Source organism: Octopus bimaculoides, chromosome 3, assembly GCF_046866305.1.
Source record: "Octopus bimaculoides isolate indiv1 chromosome 3, ASM4686630v1, whole genome shotgun sequence".
NCBI lineage: Eukaryota > Metazoa > Mollusca > Cephalopoda > Octopoda > Octopodidae > Octopus > Octopus bimaculoides.
This window is the reverse complement of record NC_142930.1, coordinates 112,664,020-112,689,019: the sequence shown is the minus strand read 5'-3', so window position 1 is coordinate 112,689,019 and position 25,000 is coordinate 112,664,020. Positions and strand designations below refer to the sequence as shown.

Below are 25,000 nucleotides of genomic sequence, written 5' to 3'. Positions count from 1 at the left end.
TATATATATATATATATATACATATATATAATGTTTGTTGTGCTTGCATATATGTCTTTACATATGATTAAATGCACACCGAGTTGTGTGTATCTCACACACGTATATGTGTGTGCATGTTGCTGAATCGAAAATAACATTTGTTCAAGGTTTGTCACTTGGAATTCTTTCTTTTTCTTTTTTTTCTTTTTTTGCAGCAGCAATGGGATTTATAATTCATATAGTTTGATCACATATGCGTGTGTATACATTGATAACATCCACAAAGAACCACTCAGACCGCTCTCTATTTCTCTTTGTCACATTCTCTCTCTCGCACACACACTGTATAAATATATGAGTGTGTGTGGGTGTCTCTATGTATGTGTGTATATATATATATACACATATATATATATATATACATAGATATAAATATATATATAATGTATATATATACATATATTCACACATATTGATGACGATGATGATGTTATAAATATATACATATATATATATATTATATATATATATATTATATATATATATATTATATATATTTTTTTTTCAAACTATCTCTCTCACTCGTTCTCTCTGTATATATGTATGTGTGTGTGTTAGTGTACATGTGCAATATATACACAGTATACAGACATACATACGTCTTTAGGTTTTATATGAGTTTGAATTTGCTAAAAATATTCAATAAGATTGTCACTTCACCAGATTTTAATGTTCATCTTTCCTGTCAAACCACTTTTTCTTTGGCGCCTTCAAGTTTCTTCCTTTCTTCTTTCTTTCTTTCTTTCTTTCTTTCTTTTCTTTTCTTTTTCTTCCCAGAAAGATGTCACTTTTACTTTTTATACTTATCATATTCTTGATGCTTCAAACATTCATTCTTACCATTCTCAGAAAGACCACCACTACCAAACTGTCCACACCTCCCCCCATCCCACTCTCTACTCCACCTCACTTGAAGTTTCATTTTAATGAGTTTTCTAAGTTGTCTTTTCCAATCTCTGTCCCTGTCTCTTTATCTAGCTTTCTGTCTGTCTGTCAGTCTGTCTTTCTAACTATTTGTCTTTTAACTGTCTGTTTTTCTATCTTATCTTCTGTCTATCTGTGTATCTGTTTGTTCCTCTATTTAGTTACCTGTCTGTCTATCTGTCTATCTATCTGTCTAGCTATCTGTCTAGGTGCCTGTCTCTATGTCTATCTGTCTCTCTGTCTGTTCATCCATCTATTTTTTACTCTTTTACTTGTTTCAGTCCTTTGACTGCGGCCATGCTGGAGCACCGCCTTTAGTCGAGGAAATCAACCCCCAAGACATATTCTTTGTAAGCCTAGTACTTATTCTATAAGTCTCCTTTGCTGAACCACTAAGTTATGGGGACATAAACACACCAGCATTAGTTGTCAAGCGATGTTGTGGGGACAAACACAGACACACAAACACACACACACATACATACATATATATGACGGGTTTCTTTCAGTTTCCGTCTACCAAATCCACTCACAAGGCTTTGGTTGACCCGAGGCTATAGTAGAAGACACTTGCTCAAGGTGCCATGCAGTGGGACTGAAGCCAGAACCATGTGGTTCATAAGCAAGCCACTTACCACACTGCCACTCCTACATCTGTATAATAATAATAATAATAATAATAATAATAATAATAATAATAATGATAATAATAATAATAATAATAATAATAATAATAATAATAATAATCATTTCTGTTATTAGCCACAGGGGCATAGATGAGGGGGACCTTGCAAGTCTAGACAACTATTTGTGTGGGGCCTTACATAAAAGATGGGAAGACAGAAATGGAACAGACAGTGAAATATGATAAAAGTATAGAAAGTATGTGACAGCATGAATGATGCAGTCCTTCTGATACAGAAGAAGCTCCATCTAGGGCCAATCAAGAAGCCTCACAGATCTAAGATTATACTGACCACCAAAGGCACAAAACCTCACCCAAATGTTGTTCTTCAATCCATAGGTATGCCTAGAGTAGGGCCATTCACTTTAACCATTATTACCACAGTCACTCATCTTTTGACAAGTCCATTTGGAGGCAATTTTTACTTCTCTACTTTCACTTTCCTTTCCAAGTGGAACTTTGAGAAATTTGTTATTGATAATGTTACAATGCAAAGTCACAAAGACATTTGGGATGTACTCACATACAGGTATGCAAAAATAAGGACTATATATTGGGGTATATTAGATCAAAAAAAAAAAAAAATTATGCATGGTTCTGGGTTCACTTCCACTGCATCATACCTTGGGCAAGTGTCTTATACTATAACCTCGGGCTGACCAAAGCCTTGTGAGTGGATTTGGTAGACAGAAACTGAAAGAAGCCCGTTGTATATATATATATACATATACATATATATATATATGTATATATATATATATATATATATATATATATATATATATATATATATATATATATATATATAAAATTAACTTACAAAGGTACCGTTAATTCTATTATTATCCAATGTCACTAGTTTAAGAATGATAATAGCAGAATCAACGATTCAGGCGACTGCAGGCCAGAAAATAGCATTCAAAATAGCCAAGGGATTAAAATTAATCAAAGACATACTAAGTATATCTATCTAAGTATGACTGTTATTTCAAGCAGGTAGACATACTTAGTATGTCCTTTGATTAATTATATATATATATATATATATATATATATATATATATATATATAAGAGTGTAGTGGGTGCTTTTACGTGCCACCAGCAGGAAGGAGTGGGGACATAGACCAGGCCCTTCACATAACCCTAGAGAAAAAAAATCGCATGGTGTCAGGTGAGGTGAATGTAACAGCTATTTCAACAGCACATTGTCTTTATCACCAGCCCACCCGATCCATCTCCCTCGCAGATTGTCATTGAGATAAGCCCGCAGAGTGAGCTTTCAATGAGAAGGAGTTGCCCTAGCATGGCCACAATCCAGTGACTGAAACAAGTAGAAAAATAAAAGAAATAAAATAAAATGCCGTATCATTGGAACCCTTAACTCTGAACTCAGATATACGCTGTACGTACTTGCAAAACAGAGTCGCCAACTCCAGGCCTATAAACTGGCTCGGTTTGCTTATGATAAGCTGCAAGAGATGAGAATCCCTGTTCACCTGCAGGAGTCCATTAGTTTAGGCAGTTTGATGATCAGATCTAAATCCTTCCATGACATGGAGGTAAGTCAAAAGAATATTTTAACCATTCCATTGTTTGCAGTTTTATTTAGGCACATTGTGGCTTAGAAAAAGACCAGCCAATCTGTTTGAAATTTGTACAAAATGCTTGACCTAATGAGATTTCTCTTTCTTTCAGATATATCTAAGTCTATCTACAATACAAACTGTTTTTATCACCTGTTGTATCTTGGGAGGGTTGTTATACCAATAATAAACTCCAAACATGCACGCACACACACTTCTTTTTCTTCACTTCTTTATTTTTCATTTGTCAGTTGTTTAACTCTTGTTGTGTCTTGGAAGGGTCTTCATGCCAGTAATAATAACACCTGCACTGGTTCCAAATCACTTCTTTGTTAGTAGTCAATTGGTTAAATATCTAGCCGACTAAGTAATCAATTATTTGTTCAATGTGCTGGTTAAACAATCAATCAGTTGTTTGTTTGTCAAAGTTCTTTCATCACAACCTTTTTTAGTGACTTGCCTCTCTCCTGAGAGTCTGCTTGATACTCAGAGCAGACCTCGAAGAGAAAGAACAAGTCATTGCAGAGGTCAGGAATATCAATAAAAGGACTTTGACTAACACATAACTGATTGTTTGTTTAACCAGTATACAAAATAAATGGTTGATTAGTTGGTTAGATATTAACCACTTGACTAACAATGTAGAAGTGATATTGAACCAGTGAATGTGTTATTATTGGTGTAATGACCATACCAAGACACAACCAGATTTGTTTCAACACTGGAATTCACATCAGGAATCTTGCAAACCACGAACAAAAATGAAAGTTTGTAACAGAAAAGAGGTGGTTGTTGAAAAAGTTTGTGAGTCATTGGTCTGTGGACTTGGAAACCAAAATATAAATAATGGCTAACTTGTTTGGTTGTCATTGCAGGTGGTTTAGTCGGTAGATGAGACATTCCACCATTGTTTTTAAATAAGTGTTCAGAAAACTTAAAATATATTGACATTAAAATACAATGATTGCTCTATAGCTACACATTGTTGTTTTAGAAAACAGCAGTGAGCTGATGGTTAAATCTCTAATTTATTCATTCATTACAAATATTTTTCTTCATTTTTTTTTTTTTTGTGTGTATGTCTTTTTCTTTATATTTGTTCTTCATCTGTTAAAATTCTTCTTATTGAAATAATTTTTAGTTGATTAATTTTCTAAATTATTTGTTTGTGATTGAATGACTTTCTCATTATTCTCTCTTCTTCACTTTGGAAAGAATTCTGTTTTATAACTGTAAACAATTTTTTTTTTTTAAATTAATTTTTTTTATAATTCCATTTAATATTTATGACATGTATTTACAAATATGTTTCCATAACTCAACGATTCATTCTTTTAAATTTCCTCTTCATATTAGCAAACAAAGAAACCAATATAATACCCAGTTATAATAATTTCTGATGACATAGTCTTCAGCAACATGACAGTAATTTTAACAATAAATTATATAAATAATGTCCACCCTTCATCCGTTGTGACTAAAGCAATGAAAAAAGGCTTTCATTGTATCTCATGAGGGTCATTGTGCCAAAAATCTTTTCTGCTATATGCACAAAACCTGAAATTGTGTGTGTGTGTGTGTGTGTGTGTGTTATACCCCCGGTACTTAACTGGTATTTATTTTATTGATTTTGAAAGGAAGAAAGACAGTTAAACTTTGTGAGATTTGAACTCAGAACATAAAGTCAGAAGGAGCATCGTATTTTGTCCAGTGTTTTCATGATTCTGCCAGTGCACCACCTTCATTATGAATTTCTTTCTTAACCACAAAGAATTGATACATATGGGGGACAGACAAGGGGTTGGGGGGATCGTATGAGATGACAACATGAGAACTATAAAATTAAAATGTATAATCATCATCATCATTTAACGTCTGCTTTCCATGCTAGCATGGGTTGGACGATTTGACTGAGGACTGGCAAGCCAGAAAGCTGCACCAGGCTCCAATCTGATCTGGCAGAGTTTCTACAGCTGGATGCCCTTCCTAATGCCAACCACTCCGAGAGTGTAGTGGGTGCTTTTATGTGCCACCGATACGAGGGCCAGTTGGGCAGTTCTGGCAACGGTCACGCTCAAAAAGGTGTTTTTTACGTGCCACCTGCACGGAAGCCAGTCCAGCGGCACTGGTAATGACTTCGCTTGAATGATTTTCTAACATGCCACCAGCACAAGTATAATGATGTATATAAATAACGAATGAGATGACAACGAAGTGCGGGACGGGTGTGACCCCACAAACCACGTTCCAGCACTGATCTCTTCATATGACTTTTATATTCTTATTCAAGGAGGCACAAAATATATAATTCGCTGTCAACATATTCACCACTTTTTCCCATTTTTTCTCGTTCCTACTAGGTGACAAGCGCCTCCTCTCCAGCCTTATTTTCCTCCCGAAATGGAAACAAATGAAGTTCTCTGAACCAAGGCCGGAGATGAAGGCACCTGTCATGATTCCTTTTTCTCGCGTCTTCCATATTACCTCTTTCTTTATGGCCACTACATAGAGGAAGTATGCTCGCCCTTTCCTATTCAGAGGGTGGTGGAACAATCTTTATTATTGATTCAGATGACAGTTGTACTTTTCGTAGTCATGACAGCAGTTATTTGACATAAACCCACATTTCCGAAATTCTCGGACACTGCACTATTGTGTGCAGAACAGTTTCACTGCTCTGCTCGTATCTTGGGCATGTGGGCGAGATCGAAGAGCCATGTCTGGTGAGCTTATCCCAAACTGGTAAGACTCCTTGGTAACATTGCCATGCCAGAGACTTTTGGAAATTGTCTATAGGCCCTCGCACGAATGTTCTCCGGAACACACTGACAAGTTGACTGTCATTGAAACCTAGAGTTTCCCCCAGATTGTTGTCACACTTGACCTCTACCAACCTTCTATAGAATGATGAGGTGGAACCCCCACTGCTGGTGTTACTTGCCCAGGAGAGAAGCATGAGTGCCTGATGACATGCTGATTGCCATACACACCCAGCTTTGGTCTATGCTTGATCCATGGTTCCAGCTCATGGAAAGAAGTGAACCGAGGAAGTATCAGTTTGACAAACGGAGCCCTCACCTGCTCACCATCCAGGTAGAGCCAGAGATGCCTCTGCTTCAGTGCATGCCTGCACATTTTTAGCCACAGCATCCCTAGCCCACCCTTCAGCGGTTATTGGCAGCAGATATGACACACAGCAGTGGTAAGACCTTCAGGCTGGTGGCACCACCTTCATTATACCAATAATAAACATATGAACCGGTTCTGTTTCATTTCTTTTATTCATCATTATGAGTCAACTGGTTAACCATTTAACTAATTAACTAATTGATGGTTCAATTAATTGTTTAGTTAATCAAATTGTCTGCTAGATTGGTGTTTATTATTGGCGTAATGACTCTCCCAAGGGATCACAAAATGTTTCAGCATATAAGTTCACATCAAGAATCTTGCTAAGTACAACAACAACAACAAAATCTCTTTTAGCTTTTCTGGAAAAAAACTGAATCCTTTATTCTTTTTGATTCTCAATCACTTTCGTATCATAAGGTGGCTGTTGCAGTGAGTGTTGCTGGCCATTCTTTGCAGCAATGCCTTTGTGACCATGTCCTTCTGGTACAGCTAAACACACTTCTTTGTTCTGGTGTGTACAACCTGTTACTCTTTCCCCCCATCTTCTGCTACTTACTCCACACCTCACCTCACCTTTTTTCTTTTTCTGTTTCTGTTTCCCAGGTTTTCACATTGTATTCGTTTTCTATTTTTCCGTTCTATTTTCCATTCATTTTTCTTAGTAGAAGTTCTAATACTGATGAGTTTCAAGACTACTTTGATGTACACAACTAATTCAATTTCCCTGTCAACTGGGAAAAGTTTTAGAAAAGTGAAAACATGTAGCATTATTTTTGTTTAAATTATTCGTGATACTGGGCTATAAGAAAAAAATTTATGTTTTATCAGTCATAATCTATGAAAAACTGCATGATTAATTATAGGTTTCTAGTGGGCTCGTCAGTGGCTTATTGGGCAGTACTAACAGCAAGAGCTTCAAGGGAGTGACAAGCTTGATAAGAACAAATAAAGCCAGTACCCTCTTCACTGCAACCCTCCTCAGCTGAGACGTCTTGTCTTCTGAGTTACTTTCTAACTCCTGTGGTGCTGGTGCTGTGTAAAAAGTACTCTGTACATTGTACATTCTGTAAACTAGTTAACGTTAGTGTGTATGTGTTTGTGTCATGATAGATCGCTAACCACTACACACATAATTTTTCTCTCCTTCTTTTTCTCTCCTTTTTTTTTCTCTCCTTTTTTTTTCTCTCCTTGTTTCTCTCCTTGTTTATTTCTGTGTTCCTTTGTGCAAGAGCATAGGCTCGAAACGTGAAAGACTTTTTCAATTCCCGAGCGTTATACTAATACATCTGTTTGTTTTCTACACCACCTGTCTTCGTCTTTTTTTTGTTTTTTTTGTGAGTTCTCCCTATGTGTATATATATAATAGAAAAATTATACAAAATGTATAAATAGATGATGAGTAAAGCACTGGCACAGTTTCGATTACCTAGAACTTTGTAGTGGAATTTTTTTTTTATTCATTCTTGAATTTGATGGACATATAGTGGTACGTAAGCTGACTCAGAAAATCTCTAGTGAGACTTTTTATTGATGTACCCAAAGAGACCCAGAATGGGTCGAAACATGTGTTGTACCCAATAAAATCTATTACACATTCCATCTATTTTATTAATACTGTTATATATATATATATGTGTATATATATATATATATATATATATATATATATATATATATATATATATATATATATATATATGTATGTATGTGAGTATATATATATATATATATGTATGTATGTATGTATGTGAGTATATATATATATATATATATATATATATATATATGTATGTATGTATGTATGTGAGTATATATATATATATATATATATATATATATATATACACACACATACACATGAGATCAAAACGGCAGAAAGAGACTGGTATTGGTTTGCAGTAGCAAGACTTGTATTATTTAGTAAAATCAATACAAAAAGAGTACAGTGAACTTGCAGTGAGGAGTGGGAAATTCAACATTTCAGACAGTTTTTCTTCAGAGGAAAGTTGAAAGGAAAGGATGTAAGAGACAACAGACTCTTACATCCTTTAAGTGTTTCTTTTTTTTTTTTCAACTTACATGGTGTAAAAGTTTTCTTTCCTTTCAACTTTTCTCTGAAGAAAGCCTGTCAGAAATCTGGAATTTTCCACTCCTCACGGCAAGTTCAATGTACTCTTTTTATCAGTTTTACTATATAAGTCTCTGTCTGTTGTCTGTCTGTCTGTCTCTCTCTCTCTCTGTCTCTCTCTTTCCATATATACTGATTGTTCTAAACTATACATATATAATCCTCTATTTGCCTAATATCGAGGTCTCATTCTTTTGTTGTCACTTTTTTATTATATATATAAATATATATATATATATATATATATATATATATATATAGATAGATAGATAGATATATTTAGATAGATAGATAGATTGATAAATAGATAGATAAATAGATAGATAGATAGATAGATAGATAAATAGATAGATAGATAGATAGATAGATAGATAGATAGATAGATAGATATACATATATTTATTTTAAATTAAATATAAGGATAAAATCTATATAAGAATTTATCAAGTAGCCAGCGTGAAAAACCACTTAAGGAAAAAATTAATACAATATATATAATTATTCCCTTTAAATACATGTATTATATTAAGGGCACATTTGACATGGTTATATAAGTGTGAACATTTCTGTGTTAGATACATTTGGTGTTCATCTGGTATGTAAATATTTTGTTCATCTTTATGTATTCTGATTATGCCTGCACTGACGATTAAAAAGTGGATTATGTACACTAACTATGAAATCATATGATTTGCGGCTGAATCTGTTTTTAAAAGATGACTTCTAAGTTGCATTCCCTCGCTGTCGGTACACTGTATATTTATTAAAGTAGTTTTGATTTTAAGTGTCCCTTATAGCGTGAGGCATCTACGTGTAGTAATGCCCTTAATATATTACATATACCTATATCTATATACATAAATGTGTAATGGTGTCTGTCTGTGTGTTTGGGGGTTACTCTAACTCCTCCCACACTGTCCAACCGATTTTAATGATTTTTGGCACAGGCAGATAACATGCCCTAAAGCTCAAATAAGGCCGGAATTTTTCAAAAACTCTATAATGCTCAGTTGGCATCTTTTTCTGAGCTCAATCGGGTGTTTAAATAGAAATTCCCATTACAATGTTATTTTTCCTGCAGCTTTTGCATTTTTTGTCTGATTTTGATGAAAATCAATGAGTGAGCAAAGCTCCTGGCAGTGAGTTGATGTCAGTATATGGTGTTGACAAAAAATCGATAATTGCACCTGAGCAGTAGTCTTATAAAATCAATTGGCATTCTGAGTGCAAATACCCAAAAGGATTTTATTTTGGGCTGTAACTTTTATGTTTTTTATCCTATTTTAATGAAATTAAAGAAGTAGGTGAATTTTGTTGGGGGGAGACAGTAAAGGTGTTTTTTTTAATTCAAAAGGGCTTGAAAGGGTACAAATGCAAATAAGCATTTCCTTAGAGGCATTCTTATCGATTTTGTAGAAATTTTACACTTGATTACAATTCATGTCCACTAGTTGATACCAGCATGACGAGTTGACAAAAAATCGATAATTGCATATGAGCGGGAGATTTTAGATTTTGAAGAATATTGACCCATGAGTAAAATTAAGCATTTCGACATATGAAACACCGATTATTCATATAATGTATTAGGATTTAAAAGTCACTGGAATATTTTCATATAAATAGTCACATGGATTCTATTTTGTGACATAACCTTAACACTTTCCTTTGGATTTTACTGAGATTGGACATGCTGATCAATTTTGTAAAGAGGGTGGCATTAAGGGGAGAGAAATAAACAAACATCACTCTCAATGGGTCAAGGTACACCCAAAAGTTTAACTGTGACTTCAGATGGTTCAGTATATAGGAGTAAGTCGAAAGCGTTAACCTGGTAAAATCCCTGCCAAACCAGTTATAACATCTTAATGGGTAATAGTTGGCATGGGGAATGTAGAAGATTTCAATACAAGGTCAGAGGTGGGCTTCACTTCAACACGGAAAACATGAGCAACACTGGGTCCAACAGCTAGTATATATATATATATATCATCATCATCATTGTTTAACGTCTGCTTTCCATGATAGCATGGGTTGGACGATTTGACTGAGGACTGGCGAACCAGATGGCTGCACCAGGCTCCAATCTGATCTGGCAGAGTTTCTACAGCTGGATGCTCTTCCTAATGCCAACCACTCTGAGAGTGTAGTGGGTGCTTTTACGTGCCACCAGCATGAGGACCAGTTTGGTGGTACTGGCAACGGCCATGCTCAAATGGTGTATTTTACACACCACCTGTATAGGAGCCAGTCCAGTGGAACTGGCAGCAACCTCGCTCGAATGTTTTTTCATGTGCCACCAGCACAAGTGCCAGTATGGCGACGCTGGTAATGATCATGCTCAAATGGTGCCTTTTACATGCCACTAGCACGAAAGCCAGACAGCTGCTGTGGCAAGGATCATGCTCGGATGGTGCTGTTAGCACTCCACTTGCATGGGTGCCAGTCATCGAATTTGGTTCAATTACGATTTCAATTTTGATTTCACTTGCCCCAACAGGTCTTCGCAAGCAGAGTTTAGTGTCCAATGAAGGAAAGGTATGCATAAGTGGGATATATATATATATAGATATCCATGTGTATGTATGCGTGTGTATGTATGCGTGTGTATGTATGCATGTGTATGTATGTGTGTATGATTTTTCTTTAAGTTTAATTTAAGTTCTTTTTGATAGAACTCAAGCCAGTTGCTAACAAAGTGACAAGAATTTCTGAGTTAAGAAAGTCCCCAATATTTTAGATATGTGATTGAGTTGGCGTGCTGGTTGAACCTTTGATGCATCTATTCACATTAGAATCTTAGAAGGAGAATTTTTGGAATGTGTTACAGTGCTTCATTGTGCCACAAATAGATTGGATCTGCATCAGTTTCTTTCGCTCTTTCTCTGTAAAACCAAGTATTTCTAGGTTTGCGTGCAAATTTGTTGGTACGTAACCTAATGCACCCATGACAAAGGGTAAAAATGACAATACACAGTCAGGATACAGAAGCTTTAAGTTCTGAATTAATTTGCTGTATGTATAGAAGCATCATCCTGCACAGAAAAAACATACTTACTAGTTGTATTTCACTTAATTTATAATATCAATCAATTAGATAATTCGTCACTTACTAAGTTAATTAATCAATTCAGAATTGATTTGATTTGTTGAAGTTCTTTTGTCACAGCCTATGACTTTATGGATGATAATGTGCCTCTCTGAAACCTTCTCTTCATTATCACACACTCATTGTTCTTTGTTAGAGGCAGCATTAGCAGAGAAAGATATATTGAGAAAGCTCGTCTCTTGTTGAAAATTATTCCATATATTGCTTGATGGCATTTGTTATCTCATACACACATTATTATATGGCACAAAGAATAAAACGTATTTATGCTTTGCATACCATATGATAAATGCCTATTTTTTCTAAGGTTATTAAATTGCAATCTGTTAACTGGATGTATTTATTAAAACCGTAGTTATTGAAGGAATTTTAATTTAGAATTTTTAAATAAACGCATTTACATTTTTTTTTTTTTAATGTTTTTTAAATTATATCCTTTCTGGTACAGATTGTGGAAAATGTCGGTTTTGCGTATTATTATCATTCTGCCATCATTATTTATGGAGATGTATGCATTTACAAACACATTTGGCAATTTATTCATGATGTTGATATATTGCAAGAGGATCCTCTTTCACAAATATACATATATGTATGTGTGTGTATGTATATGTATATATATATATATATATGTATATATATATATATATATATATATATATATATATATACACATATCATCATCGTGATCGTTTAACATCCGCTTTCCATGCTAGCATGGGTTGGACGATTTGACTGAGGACTGGCAAACCAGATGGCTACACCAGGCTCCAATCTGATCTGGCAGAGTTTCTACGGCTGGATGCCCTTCCTAACACCAACCACTCCAAGAATGTAGTAAGTGATTTTATATGCCACCAGCATAAAGGCCAGTCAGGCAGTACTGGCAACAGCCACGCTCAAAATGGTGTATTTTACATGCCACCTGCACAGGAGCCAGTCCAACGACACTAGCAACGACCTTGCTCAAATGTCTTCTCACGTGCCACCGGCACAAGTGCCAAGAAGACGACGCTTGTAACAGTCACGCTTAACTGGTGCTATTTACATGCCAGAGTGTGTGTGTTTTAGGATATGAGGTGTTTAGTACACTGGTGATCTAAATGAATAGGTACGCTGAGTAAGTATTATAACTGGTCATCCGTTAGGTTCCAAGTTCACGGCTGAGGCTAGGGATCCATATTAGGCTTCTGTGTTGGCAGGTATACATTAGAGGACACTAGCTAGCCATTTCAACATGAATGCATCATTCAAAATACTGCCAAACTTCTGCCTGGATTTACTTGGGATTAAGCATAAGGCCCTATACCTTCACAGAAGTACGGCCCAACCTCCATACCTTCTGGGAAAAGATGAACTGTGAACTTTTATTATCCTGTCTGTAATCTTATATCTACTTTTAATCTTTATTTTCCTATTTAATTCCTTATAAACTGTGAATTCCTCTGTCTAGAACTTCCATACATACATACATTGTCTCTGATGGCAGAATACCCAGTGTACAGACATGTTAGCCAGTCACTTGGGATATCTCAGAAAAACTGTGAGACTTCAATTTAACCTTAACCTATTTAAATTATTATAAATCACTCGAGGTACTCATCCTGCCTTGGTTTCTAATGTCCTTTTCCTCTAATGTGTGTATATATGTGTGTGTGTGTGTGTCTTTGTGTGTGTGTGTTTGTGTGTGTGTATATACGCACCAGAGTAAGCACATAAATGCGAAACAAGAGGGAAGAAATAGTACCCAAATACCAGAGGTAGAGTAATATGCTTTATTAAAAAGCAGCAAAAATATCACAAAAACTGTTACTCAGAGTTTCACGTTCCCGTTTGTCGGGTCTGTCAACAAAGTGAAAGTAAGTAATGAGTTTAGTAAGGGATTTGGTGTGTGCTCGGGTATTGATCAGAGCTCAGTCCTGAATCCCCTCCTCTTTATCATAATCCCCAAAGTTATAGCAGATGCATTCGAGTTTGGTTGACTATGGAGACACCTGTATATTTATTGTCTGTTTCTTTCTGAGAAATCATTTAAAGTATTAGAGGAGACAAGAAACAAGATAATACAGTTCTATATTTGAGAGATGGGGAATTATTTACATTATTTACATTTGACGGATATTTGTCCTCATCTTGTTTGTTGTTAACACAACGTTTTGGCTGATGTACTCTCCAGACTTCATCAGGTGTCCTGGGGGAATTTCAAATCTAGGTTCTCATTCCAAAGATATCTTTCCTATGTTGTTATTTTTATTATTATTATTATTATTATTATTATTATTATTATTATTATTATTATTATTATTATTATTATTGTTCAGTAGTTTTATTTTTATAACGTGCTTTCACTTCACTACCGAGCGCAGCTCTGTGCGCCTTGGGTATGTGCTGTGGTTTGCTGTGGTGCTCTTATGTTTACTGTATTGAAAGTGTTTTGCGTAGAATGTGTGCAGTACGCAGTAGTGCAATTTTCTGTATGTTATATATATTTGTAAGTCCTGGTGTTTTTGTTATGTATTTGTCTGAATATTTTTTTATTATACCTAAGGCACCTACTATGATAGGAATTGTTTCTGTTTTTAGATTCCACATTCGAGTTATCTCTATTTCCAGGTCTTTGTATTTTGAAAGTTTTTCCATTTCTTTTAGAGAAACGTTGTCATCTGCTGGTATTGATACATCAATTAGAAAGCATTTTTTTTCTTCATGATCTTTGACAACTATATCTGGTCTATTTGCCTTAATTTCTCTATCTGTGTGTATTGGCATATCCCAGAGTATGGTTGCTTTCTCGTTTTCTGTGACCTTTTCTGGCGTGTGTTTATACCTTATGATTATTATTATTATTATTATTATTATTATTATTATTATTATTATTATTATTATTATCATCATTATTATTATTATTCAGGTCACTGCCTGGAATCAAACTTGGAATCTAGTACAAATATGAGTAGCATATGGGAACTGGTATTAAGGAAGGATAGGAAAATATTAGATTTATAAGCCCTAAAATTCACTCCACAATTGTCAATGGGCATATGGCATAGTGGTTTATAGCAAGGGCTACTAACCCCAAGATTCTGAGTTCGATTCCAGGCAGTGACCTTAATAATAATAATAATAATAATAATAATAATAATAATCATAATGGAGAGTACATCAGCCGAAATGTTGTGTTAGCAACAAACAAGATGAAGACAAATATCCGTAAAATGTAAATAATGAAACACGATGTCACTGCAATGATCTAACAAAGGATTCCAGTTAACTTGTGAAGTTAATGGTCACCTGCAACCTTAATTTAGTTACTCAGGGAGAGTAAGCATGACACAGAATGTGACAAGACTAGCCCTTTGAATTACAGGTACAACTCATTTGTGTGGACACTGACATAAAGTGTCTTGCTGAAGGACACAATGTACCTCCAGGAATTGAACTTACAGTGTTACAATCATGAGCAGAACACCCTAACCACTTAGCAAAAATGAAAGTCTTAGTGAGTATCATCATCATCATCATCATCATAATGTTCTCATTTCCATTCTTTCATGGATCAGACAGAATTCATTGAGGTAGGTTTTATTTGGTTGGATGCCCTTCCTGTTGCTAAACCACACTTGCTTTCAAGCAATGGAAGATGACTGAAAATGGATGATGGCACCTTTGTATGACAGTGACTCTCATATTTACAACTATGTCAAGATGAAGAAACATTAACACACTCGCACCTACCTATTCATGCACAATTGGCTTCTTTCTGTTTGTATTTCTCTCTCTCTCCTTGTGTGTGCATATATATATATATATATATATATATATATATGTGTGTGTGTGTGTGTGTGTGTGTGTGTGTTTGTGTGTATGTATATACATACATATCTTATTCATACCATACAATAAAAATATGTATTCATCATTATATACAGATTTACAGATTTCTACATGGAACTTGTGTCAAAATATTTTTCAAACGACTTGTATCCATTTCAATAGCATTCTTTTGCATTCTTCATTCATGTTGAAAATATTTTACTGAATGTGTTCCCTACTATTTTCCGTAATATCATGATTCTATTTTGAATTCATAAAGTCATCTAACATATATAAAATTAAAATTATTTCTATTTTATTATTTTTTTTCCTGTTAAACTTTCTGTATTGTGAATATGGAAAGATGAACATGGAAATTTCTGTTCCTACTAACAAAAATAATTTGCCAAAAAACTCCCAAAATATAGGAAGAATATATTTCATTATTCTTATATATTTTTCTTTCATTTACATACTACTATGAATTTAAATCTTTTCCCCTCTTTTGTATTTGATTGAATTTTGTGAAATGTCTTTCCCTTGATACCAGGAAATATTTTCTATTTTAAATTTCATAAAAGATAGCTTTCTTTTCATTGTATACCCAATATATATTATTTTCACAAACCTGAATTTCTTTTTTTTTTTTTTTGTTTTTTTTTTTTCAATAACAACTGATAATTCAAGTATTTTGAAGAAGGCAGTTATAATTATCAGAAATAGCATTTATTTCATATCTGAAGGTTATGTTGTTTATCCAGTGGATATTTATTTGTCTCTTGCAATTTATCTTTTGCAAGTCAATTGCTGCACTTTATAACTGCATCTGATGCATGGGTCAGTGGAAAACAGGATGTATTGCCTTCAAAGACCGCCTTTCTAAGCTGCATCTGTATTATGCCAGCCATTGTTGTTGTCATCATCTTTGTTTTAACCATTTAGCATTAAACTAGCCAGATCCAGTCCAGATGTTCTACCAGTTTTATGTTTAAACTGGCCAGATCTAGCCCAGATGTTCTACCAATTTTATGTTTAAACTGGCCAGATCTAGCCCAGATGTTCTACCAGTTTTATGTTTAAACTTGCCAGATCCAGCCCAGATGTTCTACCAGTTTTATATTTAAACTGGCCAGTTCCAGCCCAGATGTTCTACCAGTTTTATGTTTAAATTGGCCAGATCCATCCCCGATGTTCTAGCAGTTTTATGTTTAAACAGGCCAGATCCAGCTCAGATGTTCTACCAGTTTTATATTTAAACTAGCCAAATCCAGCTCAGATGTTCTACCAATTTTATGTTTAAACTGGCCAGATCCAGCCCAGATGTTCTACCAGTTTTATCTTTAAAGTGGCCAGATCCAACCCAGATGTTCTACCAGTTTTATATTTACACTGGCCAGATCCAGCCCAGATGTTCTACCAATTTTATGTCTGCACTAGTCAGATCCAGCCCAGATGTTCTACGAATTTTATATTCAAACTGGCCAGATCCAGCCTAGATGTTCTACCAGTTTTATGTTTAAACTGGCCAAATGCAGCCCAAATGTTCTACCAGTTTTATGTTTAAACTGGTCTGATCCAGCATCTCACACCTACCCAACATTGTTATGATAAAAATATACAATCTCATCATCCTGATTTCAAAGTTATGAGATAATGCACCATTAATTCAAAACTATGAATAAATAAACATTAAATTTGTGTGAGTAATCTGAAAGCTAAAGGATTAATGTTCAACTTTCAGTGTTGGCATGGGTTAGACAGAATTCATTGGTCATACCCGTACTTGTTATTATACAAGAAAGAAAGAATGTAAGGGTCACAGTGAAGCTTGGACTACATTAGATTAGAGGAGGTGGGGGTCACAGAGAGAGAGATCTATCAGTGTCATCTGAAAGAAAGCAAGCCTAAAGTTATGAAACAGATGAAATATGTAGGCAAGTGGTTTTGTTAGGAAAATTTCATTCCAATGCACAATTCAAATCTTCACTGATAATAAGTGCAATGATGTTGTTTTTATCAAACTTCCACCGGATGACGGATACTGGAGGGATGATTTAGAACATGTTTCTATTTCAATATGGCTGTTCAGAATCCACAATAGTGTTCGTTGAGGAATGTGGTAGACTGAAGCTGATGTAGAAGCTCTATATTTATGGTTTTTATCATCAACATTCAGGTACTAGAAGTGAGGATGATAGATCTATAGATCTATATTTGTCATGGTCAGAAAGACTTTCTTTCTTGAGGATAGATACACTGTAACATGTGTTTCCAAAGATAGAAAAAGATTTTTGTAGAATGATAAAATCTGAAGTGTTTTGCAAGGATGGGGTTTAACTCTGAAATTGCAATATGTGAAGGAAATTATAATTGACATCATTATGGTTGGTTTTGTTTGTGTGAAGCAATCAGAAGTGGAGTATTTGAACTTGCCATGTCTGTGTACATGATGGTGAAACTTGTAGTCATCATCATCATCGTTTAATGTCCGCTTTCCAAGCTAGCATGGGTTGGACGATTTGACTGGGGACTGGTGAAACCAGATGGCTACACCAGGCTCCAATCTGATTTGGCAGAGTTTCTATAGTTGGATGCCCTTCCTAACGCCAACCACTCTGAGAATATAGTGGGTGCTTTTACGTGCCACCGCCACGAAGGCAACAGGCAGTGAAAACAAATATGAAGGCTACTAACAGACCAAACTTGGTTGAGGTTTGGTGACTGAGAAGATTCTGGAAAGTTGGTGACAAGGAACCAGAAGGACTGGGTTCAAAACATTTGGGAGGTGTGAGAGCTTGCAAGCTGTCCAGTGTACAAAGGCACCTTTTGATTTTTGTCTTTTATCTTTTACTTGTTTCAGTTATCAGAATGAGGCCATGCGGGGGCACTGCCTTGAAGAATTTATAATCGAATGTATGAACCCCAGTATTTAATTCTTAAAGCCCGGTACTCATTTTATTGGTTTCTTTTGCTAAACCGCTAAGTTACAGTGATGTAAATACACTAGCATCGATTGTCAAGTGGTGTTGAGAGTATGAACACAGACATATATACAATGGGCTTTTTTCAGTTTCTGTCTACCAAATCCACTCACAAAGCTTTGGTTAGCTCAAGGCTATAATAGAAGACACTTTCCCAAGGTGCCATGCAGTGCGACTGAACACAGAACCATGTGGTTGGGAAGCAAACTTCTTACCACACAACCACTTGCTTTTTTATTTCTTTTCAGTTGTGCTGGTGGGAAAAAAATGCCTAGTTGGTAGAAATAGGTGAGCTTCTCATAGTATCTGCTGCCAATATGGCCACAACTCAGCTGAATGTGAGTCATTTGGGACATTGGGGTTATGGGTTTTGGCTGTGTAAAGGGTGTGAAGGGACATACCTAAAAATATGGCTTGTTGCACCCTTGCTTAGTGGTTTCAGATGGCTTGTAGATGAAAACTTTTGCTCCCAAACATTCTTATCTCAACCTTTTAGTATTTAAGCTGACCATATCCAGCCCAAATATTATACCAGTTTTATGTTAAAACTGACCAAATCCAGCCTCTCACACCTACCCCACAATGCCATTCTAAAAATATACAAATACACCATTGAAACATGTGATTAATTCAAAACCACGTGAATGCATTTGACAAAGAAATCTAAATGCTGAAGGGTTAAAACTGGTGGATCTCCAGACATTTAGCTGAAGTACCATAGATTTTGAAAAGCACATAGGAGTATTGAGCTGCTTACAGTTGTTTAGGGAAAACTGATGCAGTATATGGATATGCGTGGTGGTGGGGTTAGTGAGTAGTGTAGTGTGTGAGGTGTGTTTGTTTAGGCCAGGCAATGCAGTAAAAGCAGAGGTGATCATAGTTTGGTAAAAGCAGTGTTTAGACGTGCGGAAAAGATCAGGGATGTTTGGAGATTTGTGTATCGATCAGGGGATATGAGTCATAAAAGCTAACCAGCAATAAAATAATAAAAGATCATTTTATTCCATGCTTATATCATGGATAAATAAATGTAAAAGAGATTTTATATGCTCTTTTCATATTTTATAGACTTACCAATATCCCTGTTCCTTTTAATCATTGAAAGAGATGACTCTGCACATATTACAGTCTTCTATATGTTGTCTTTCAACTCTTTCATATTAGACTTTAGATCCAGCTTTCAAACTTCCGTAGTCTTTTTTTTTTTTTCATATTTCTAATGGATTCTTTAATTCAAATTTTATCAATCACGTATCCAAAGTTTTCAGATGTATATTACTGTATTACATTGAATTCTCTCAATTCTAACATTAGTTACTTTGATACAAAGTTGGATGTTCAGAAGAGCTCCCTATGAATGGCCCTTTAAGTAAATTTATCAATGCCCATACTCTGTTTCAGAAACTGTGTGGATTTTCACTCAGTCATTTTAAGTCAATCATTCTCAACCATTTCAACTCAATCATTTTCAACAATCATTCTCATGCAATCATTCTCACTCAATCATTTTTACTCAATCATTTTCACTCAATCATTATCACTCAATCATTTTCACACAATATTTCTCACTCAATCATTCTCACTCAATCATTCTCACTCAATCATTCTCACTCAATCATTCTAACTTGATCATTTTTACTCAATCATTTTCATGCAATCATTTTCACTCAATCATTTTCACTGAATCATTCTCACTCAATCATTCTCACTCAATCGTTCTCACTCAATCATTCTCGCTCAGTCATTCTCACTCAATCATTCTTATGCAATCATTTTCACTCAATCATTCTTATGCAATCATTTTCACTCAATCATTTTTACTGAATCATTTTCACTGAATCATTCTCACTCAATCATTCTCACTCAATCGTTCTCACTCAATCATTCTCGCTCAGTCATTCTCACTCAATCATTCTCACTCAATCATTGTCGCTCAATCATTTTAACCCAGTAATTCTCACTCACCCAAATGTAAAGCACACGGAACTTAAACAAATGTTCTCTGATGTTGACAAATGTAAAATCTCTCTCTTTTTTTAGTTTTAATTCCAGTATTTCTTTTGTTGGCTGTTCACTTGAAATACTAAACAGCAGCAAGTCTGACATCTTTGTGCAGAATGAAACTCATATTGTTAGATTTAATGCTTGTTTTACACCTCTGTTTTTGCTGTTGTTGTTGTTATCATCACCATTATTATTATTATTATTATTATTATTATTATTATTATTATTATTATTATTATTGTTATTATTCTTACCTGGTCCATTACGAATGTTGTAATTCACTTAGCTAACATTACAGCACACATATATATATTATATTCAGCATAACAGTGGAAGTTGAAGCAATGTGAAAAATGTGATAAATAGCTAATGCTATTAGAATTTCCCTTATCGTGTTTGTGTTCTATTGTAAATTTTAGTATTAAAACTATTGAAATACCAGTCACAGCTCCATTTTACATATGTATATATATGTGTATATATATATATATATATATATATATATATATATATATATATATATATATATATATATATATATATGATTCACTCGCCTATAAGCAATATTCCAGTAAATGTAATTTTACATTCTAATTTATATTATCCTTCTTTTTTCTTGCTTTACTGAAGGACTTCTAATCACGAAGTTAAAAATGGTGCCTCTATGTGGTTGTTTGACCTGCTGGAAATAACAACCAAGTCCCTTCAAATCACATCCAAGCGTCTTCTATTATGGCTTGCGACTGATCAAAGCCTTGTGAGTGGATATAGTAGACAGAAACCGAAAAAAGCCCTTCATATGCATGCATACATAAATACACGTTGCCTGCTTCACTGTTGTTGCCTGTGAGTGTTGGGCCTCACAGAAGCAAAGGGGCTGAGGTCCTTTCGAGCATTGGGTCTCACAAAGGCAGAATGGCTGAGGATCTTTCGAGCATTGGGCCTCACAGAGGCAAAGGAGCTGAATTCCTTTCGTGTGTTGGGCCTCATGGAGGCCAAGTGGCTGAGGTCCTTTCAAAACTATCCAATCCATACCAGCATGGACAATAGAAGTTAAATGATGATGATGATGATAATATATATATATATATATATATATATATATATATATCATCATCATCATTATCGTCGTTTAACGTCCGCTTTCCATGCTAGCATGGGTTATATGTATATATATATATATATATATATATATATATATACACACACACACACATATCTATATATATGTGTGTGTGTGTGTCTATATAAATATATGCATACCTATGTGTGTGTGTGTGTGTCTGTGCTTCCCCCCTTCCTGCCTCCACCATTCGACAACTGATGTTGGTGTATTTATTTCCCTGTAACTTAGCAGTTTGGCAAAAAAGACTGATAGAAGAAGTACCAGGCTGGAAAGAATTAGCATTAGGGTTGATTCATTTGACACAAGATAGTGCTCCAGCATGGCCACCGTCTATTTATTTACTGAAACAAGTAAAAGATAAAAGATAGAAGATACAAAAGGATTGGATGGGTGGTCATACCTGGAGCACCTTTGATTATAGGTCTGCTCAGCCTAAGCTGACCCGAGGCTAAATAACAGGTAATAATATTCATTTTGTATTGAAAGTGGGCCAATTTTGTTTCTTTGTATCTCGGCTTTTGGCAAGTGTTGTCTTGCTCTGCTTACCTGTTCCATTGCTACACTGAAATAGTTTGGTTTTGTACACAGTTATAATAGAGCTGTTTCTGTTTTTGTAAATCACCATTGAAACTCCTCAAACAAAAAAAGGATACATCATTTTTGTTGAGAACTTCTCTGGAAAAAAAAAGAAAAAAAGAAAAAATAAAGAAAGTAAAAACACAATAGTAGTAGTAGTAGAAGAAGAAACAGCGAAAGTACGAAGAATTTCTTGTATGAAACTCTAAGGCTGGAATTGTTTGGGGGAAATAAAATATAAAAAATAAAGGGAAATAAAACAAAGAGAAAAAAAAATTATAATTTGTTCTTTCATAGTTTATTATTATTATTATTGTTATTATAATTATTATTATTATTATTTTGTTAAAAATTCTAAGGAAAATAAAATATATTAAAAAAAAATATAAAATAAAGTAAATATTTCATCTTGGCACTGATAACATTTTGGCTTTGTGAAGAAAAAAAAAAAATTGAAACTATTTAAAAAATAATTAATAAAATGGGGTTGGCTTTGAGTTTTGCAGCCTTTTTTTTTTACTGGCAACTAGCATGTAGCTGTTGCAGACACTGTGGTAATCTTTTATTGTCTCAAGGATATATCGTAATGGTTAGCAGAAAAACAGGGAACTTTCTATTCATTGTTTTATTTACAGAAAGTATTCAGTTGCATAAGATTTTATTTTGTGAAGAATTATATTTGTGCTTTTTAAAATATTTCTCTTGCAATGGGGCTGTGGTGAGGTTTATAGAATTGTAGGTACACTGAGAAATATTCTTAATAGTAATTTGTCCATCCTTATATTCTAAGTTCAAATTCTGCCAAGGTTGACATTGCTTCTCATCCAGAGTTGTCTTTGTGTTTTGAATCATTTTTACTGGCAACTAGTATGTTGCCCGTATGTTCATCCTTATGTTCTGAATTCATATTCTGCTGAGGTTGACCTTGCCTTTTTTCAGGATCAATAAAATAAGTACTAGTTAACCCTTTTGATATTAACCCAGCTGAAACCACCTCCGGTTCTGAGTACAAATGTCTTGTTTTCATAAGTTCTGAATTAAAATCTTCCATCAAACTTTAGTCACAATTTATGTTCCTAACACTAGCTGAATGATTACTAAGTTATTTTACTTAATTCTTTGTTATATTTAAAGTAATTGAAAGAAACACAGAGCATCTCAACAGAAATATGGTAATGAAAGGGTTAAAGCCACCATGCTATTTTTAACCCTTTTGATACCAACCCTGCTGAAACCATCTCTGGGTCTGTAGTACACATGTCTTGTCTTCATAAATTTTGAATTAAAATCTTCCACCAAACATTAGTCACCATTTATGTTCCTAAAACTCGCTTAACGATAACTAAGTTATTTTACTAAATTCTTCGTTATATTTAAAATTAATTAACAGGAATAAAGCATCTCAACAGAAATATGGTAACGAAAGGGTTAAAGTCACCATGATATTTTTAAACCTTTCATTATCAGTCCAGCTGAAACCATCTCAGGCTCTGAGTACGAATGTCTTGTTTTCATAAGTTCTGAATTAAAATCTTTCATCAAACATTAGTCACCATTTATGTTCCTAAAACTCGCTTAACAATAACTAAGTTATGTTACTAAATTCTTTGTTACATTTAAAATTAATTGAAAGCAACACTAGGCATCTCAAAATAAATATGGTAATGAAAGGGTTAAATGCTGGGAGTCAATGTAATTGACTAAACTCCTTCCCCAAACTTTGCCACAAGCCATATGGCAAAATTTCAAACCAATATTTCTCTCACACATGTACACCTGAATGTTATTGTCATCATCATCATTATTATTATTGTTGTTATTATTATTGTACTGGTTGTTGTTATGTATCTATAATTTTCCTTTTGAAATACAATAAAGAATGACTATTATAGTGTAACTAGTAAATATTCTGCGATGTTTTTCTGTAAAGTTTGTGCTAGTGCAGATTAAGATTTCAAAAACTGCTGGATCAAGTTAAAAAAATTGTTCTTGAATAACGACAATGACAGTGAAGTTCTTCACTCTATCTGCATTTCTTTCCTGTAGATTAAACTATTATTGCCAGATACCTTCTTCTTCTTCTTCTTCTTCTTCTTCTTCTTCTTCTTCTTCTTCTTCTTCTTCTTCTTCTTCTTCTTCTTCTTCTTCTTCTTCTTCTTCTTCTTCTTCTTCTTCTTCTTCTTCTTCTTCTTCTTCTTCTTCTTCTTCTTCTTCTTCTTCTTCTTCTTCTCCTCCTCCTCTTCCTCCTCCTCCTCCTCCTCCTCCTCTTCCTTCTTAACTACTATTACTACTACCCACTTAATCACTGTGGTTTGTCTGCAGGTTTTCCACTGAACAGCTTTGATATTTTTTTTCTTTTTTCTAGTGTAAAAGTTATTAGAATAATTTTCCCTGTAACTCATGTTAAATAAAACTGGCTGAGTTACTTATTGGTTAATGTCTCGGAAAATAATCCATTAAAATTCTGTTGTTGGCATTGATTTCTCTTTCGTACTTTATTTAAACTGCACAGTAGTTAAAGCTGTATCGCATTAGTAAATATGGTGCGTGGTTAAGAAGTATTCTTCACAGTCACATAGTTCAGGGTTCAATCCCTCTGCCTGACATCTTGAGCAAAGGGTGTTTTTATTATAGATCCGGATCAAACCCAAGCCAGATAAGTCAAAATTTGGAGAATGGAAACTGTTTGGAGAGTTAAGAAGATTGGTAAATCAAACCCATCACTCAGTTGTTTTAAAATTAATCTTCCTGAGATCATCCCTGGTATCTATGAGACGAACTTCATGTTTTAATGATCTAAATTAAAATCTTCCGTAAAAATTCCTTATAAATTTATGTTCTAAACACCAGCTTAATAATAATAGTTATTTTACTAAATTCTTTAAATTAAACAGAG

The 25,000-nt window shown here is 34.5% G+C and overlaps 1 protein-coding gene across 1 annotated transcript in view; it reads left to right on the top strand.

The window, feature by feature from the left end:
- The window catches only part of LOC106871393 (intraflagellar transport protein 122 homolog), a 258,134-nt gene that overhangs the window by 197,004 nt on the left and 36,130 nt on the right, over positions 1–25,000 (top strand). The window contains 1 exon segment of the mRNA XM_089349475.1: positions 3,046–3,211. Within this exon segment, the coding sequence (XP_089205601.1) occupies positions 3,046–3,211 (166 nt within the window).